The sequence below is a fragment of the Anoplophora glabripennis genome, unplaced genomic scaffold (genome assembly GCF_000390285.2).
Source record: "Anoplophora glabripennis isolate ALB-LARVAE unplaced genomic scaffold, Agla_2.0 scaffold620, whole genome shotgun sequence".
Taxonomy (NCBI): Eukaryota; Metazoa; Arthropoda; class Insecta; order Coleoptera; family Cerambycidae; genus Anoplophora; species Anoplophora glabripennis.
Window position 1 is genome coordinate 109 of NW_019416776.1, and position 2,844 is coordinate 2,952.

Below are 2,844 nucleotides of genomic sequence, written 5' to 3' on the forward strand. Positions count from 1 at the left end.
CTCATCCCGCAGAGCTCCAAGTCTACGACTTTACGCATCAAAACAATCGCAATGCTGTTAGATACCGCATGCCGTATCTAGTACTACAAGATCGATGGTTCAATGCGTTTGTTAGAGAATGACAGCTAACAGATATTTAGTATTTAGGTTATGATATGAATGTAGGTTGTGGATTTGACAGTTAGTAATATAATATATATATAATATAATATAAATATTTTATATAAATGGAGCAGACTGAAGGAAAATTTTGCAGGTTTTGCAGTAATACTGTTAGTAATGGAGATTTTACCTTTATAGATGAATCTATGAACGAAATTTTAAAGACAGTTTCACTGAATCTTGTAAGTCATTCATTCAAAATTGAATTAATTTTTAACATAACATTTAAGAGAACTGAACTCACTTTTATGCTAGTACATGTGTCTCAAAATATTGTTAAACTATTCTCAATTAAAAATTTTTCAGGACCTTTGCAACTATGAACACGTCATGTGTTCTTCCTGTTCAATTAACGTGTACTCAGCGTTTGACTTTAAATCCACTTGTCTCTACATCGAAGACAAGATTATTTCTTATCTTAATCCTGAACTGCCATTCATAGACTTAAGAGAAGTTTATTTAAAGGAATATGAGAACAAACCGTCAGTTAAAATGGAAGATGATCAGAAAATATGTCGATTGTGTTTGCAATTAGTTAGGGAAGGATTTGTAACATTTTATGAAGTGAAGTTAGAAACGATGCATAGATACATCCCAGAAGTGGTAAATATCAATTTTAAAGCTTGAAAACTCGTATCTTTATGAACTCTTGTGTCGTAGAATTTTGGTGTTACTCAGGATCCCGTCATTTGTAAAGAATGTTTTAATTCACTCAGCTTTCATGTTGCTTTCATACAAACCTGTTTAGATATTGAAATGAAAATTCCCATCATACTTGACGACAGAATCACAGATTTCCGGCGAATTAAAAGCGAAAATGATGAAATTGTGCTTAGAGATGAAAAGAGGATGAAGGGGTTAGTTAAGATTGAAAAAGAGGTTGAGGCGGAAGAAACGCTGATCAAAATTGAAGAAGTTAATATAAAAAGTGAAGGAAATCATTGGAAAGGGTAAGAAAGTTGATAAAAATTTAGATAGTTTAATGTATTTTTTCAATGTAGTGTAATGATTACACAAACTTTCTTTTAATGAACTGCATGATTCATATAAATACAATTAATTGTGCTGTGTGTGATTTAGTAAATTAAAATTATTTACAAATTTAGAGTAGTCAAACACATATTAAACAATGTAAAAAGTATTTATCTAAATTATTCAAAATCGGACCCTGGGTTAATTTGAATATTTATTAAAAATGTTTTATTATACATTTATCAAATTGAAAAATGTCGTACCTTTTACATTTCGTGCAAGAAAATTTCTGGTTGCATGTTTACCTAATTTATGTTTATTTTATTATAAACAATGTTAATTTTTTCAGTGATTCGCAGTCATTCGACCTACACAATGAAATAATTGAAAACAAAATGGGAGAATGTGAAAACAAAGACCCTTTAGAAATCAAAATGTACAAATGTGATGTATGTAGTTTTGAAGCTAAATACAGGAGCCATCTAAAAGTGCATCAATTATCACACATGGACCGTGCAGAAATCAAAATGTACAAATGTGATGCTTGTGAATATGAGACTAAGTATAAGGGACATCTAAAATCACATCAGTTATTGCACCTTTCGGATATCCAGACGTACAAGTGCGATACTTGTAGTTATGAAACAAAGTTTAAAAGAAATCTAAAAACGCATCAGTTAATGCATAAAGATTCTTCAGAAATCCACATGTACAAATGTGATGCTTGTGCTTTTGAGACTAAACACAAGGGTAATCTAAAAATGCATCAGTTATTGCACAAAGACCCTTCAAAAATCAAAATGTACAAATGTGATACATGTGGTTATGAAAATAAATATAGAAGTCATCTCAAAAGTCATCAAAAGCTAACTCACAAAAATACTTCAGAAATTCAAATGTACAAGTGTGATACTTGTACTTATGAAACTAAATATAAGTATGACATTAAGAGGCATCAGTTAGTACACCAAAACCCGTCGGCAATTCAATTGTACAAGTGTGATACATGTCCTTATGAAACTAAATATAAAGGAAACCTAAAAGATCATCAATTAACACATGAGAATCTTTCCACAGCACAGCAAGAATGTGTTTTGGAGACTATACATAAACAGGGATTAAAAATTCATGTGGTAAAACACCAGAATCTTTTGAGAGGGCAAATGTACAAGTTGTACAAGTGTGATACCTGTGTTTTCCAGACAAAGCATAAACGAAGTCTAGTTAGGCATCAGTCAATGCACAAAACCACTAAGCTCAAATGAGCAGGCAATTGTAAAGACTATTTTTTAAGCCTATAAGATAAAATTTTAAAAAGCTTGAAACAACTTTGGATCCACAACAGTTGTGATGTGAGCGATCGTACAAAGTGTGCAGAATACTTACAATCAGTTGTAATTAGTCGAACGGTGGATTTTATACATCAATGCTGACTTTACAGTGCACAAATACAAAAATGTTTGTTTTATTTGATGTTTTTCTTGAACATAAGATCTATACTATCTTCCAAAACAAAAAATTGAAATTTCACTTAAATTTAAGACAAAAAGCTGTAACAAACTTTTTATATTTTTATTCTACACAAATCTGTAAAATGTAGTTTATTAAAATCATATCATAGGCATATGTATCTGTAACACGAGGCTTAATTATTGTTTTCTCAGCTTAGGTATCAGAGAATTTAAGAAATACCCAAGAACATTTATTTGT

The 2,844-nt window shown here is 30.7% G+C and overlaps 1 protein-coding gene across 1 annotated transcript; it reads left to right on the top strand.

The window, feature by feature from the left end:
- Positions 1 to 243: 243 nt before the first annotated feature.
- Positions 244 to 2,602, top strand: LOC108911384 (zinc finger protein 227-like). The gene is made up of 4 exons (XM_018716309.1): positions 244 to 344; positions 469 to 765; positions 823 to 1,112; positions 1,484 to 2,602. Exons 1-4 carry the CDS (start codon positions 309 to 311, stop codon positions 2,397 to 2,399), a joined length of 1,539 nt encoding a protein of 512 aa, XP_018571825.1. The 5' UTR covers positions 244 to 308; the 3' UTR covers positions 2,400 to 2,602.
- The last annotated feature ends 242 nt before the right edge of the window (positions 2,603 to 2,844 follow it).

Excerpts from the sequence above, each read along its gene's own strand:
- LOC108911384 (XM_018716309.1), top strand. The coding sequence starts at position 309 with ATGAACGAAATTTTAAAGACAGTTTCACTGAATCTT. Across the intron at positions 345-468 it reads AGACAGTTTCACTGAATCTT|GACCTTTGCAACTATGAACA; the intron begins GTAAGTCATTCA and ends AAAATTTTTCAG. Across the intron at positions 1,113-1,483 it reads GAAGGAAATCATTGGAAAGG|TGATTCGCAGTCATTCGACC; the intron begins GTAAGAAAGTTG and ends TAATTTTTTCAG.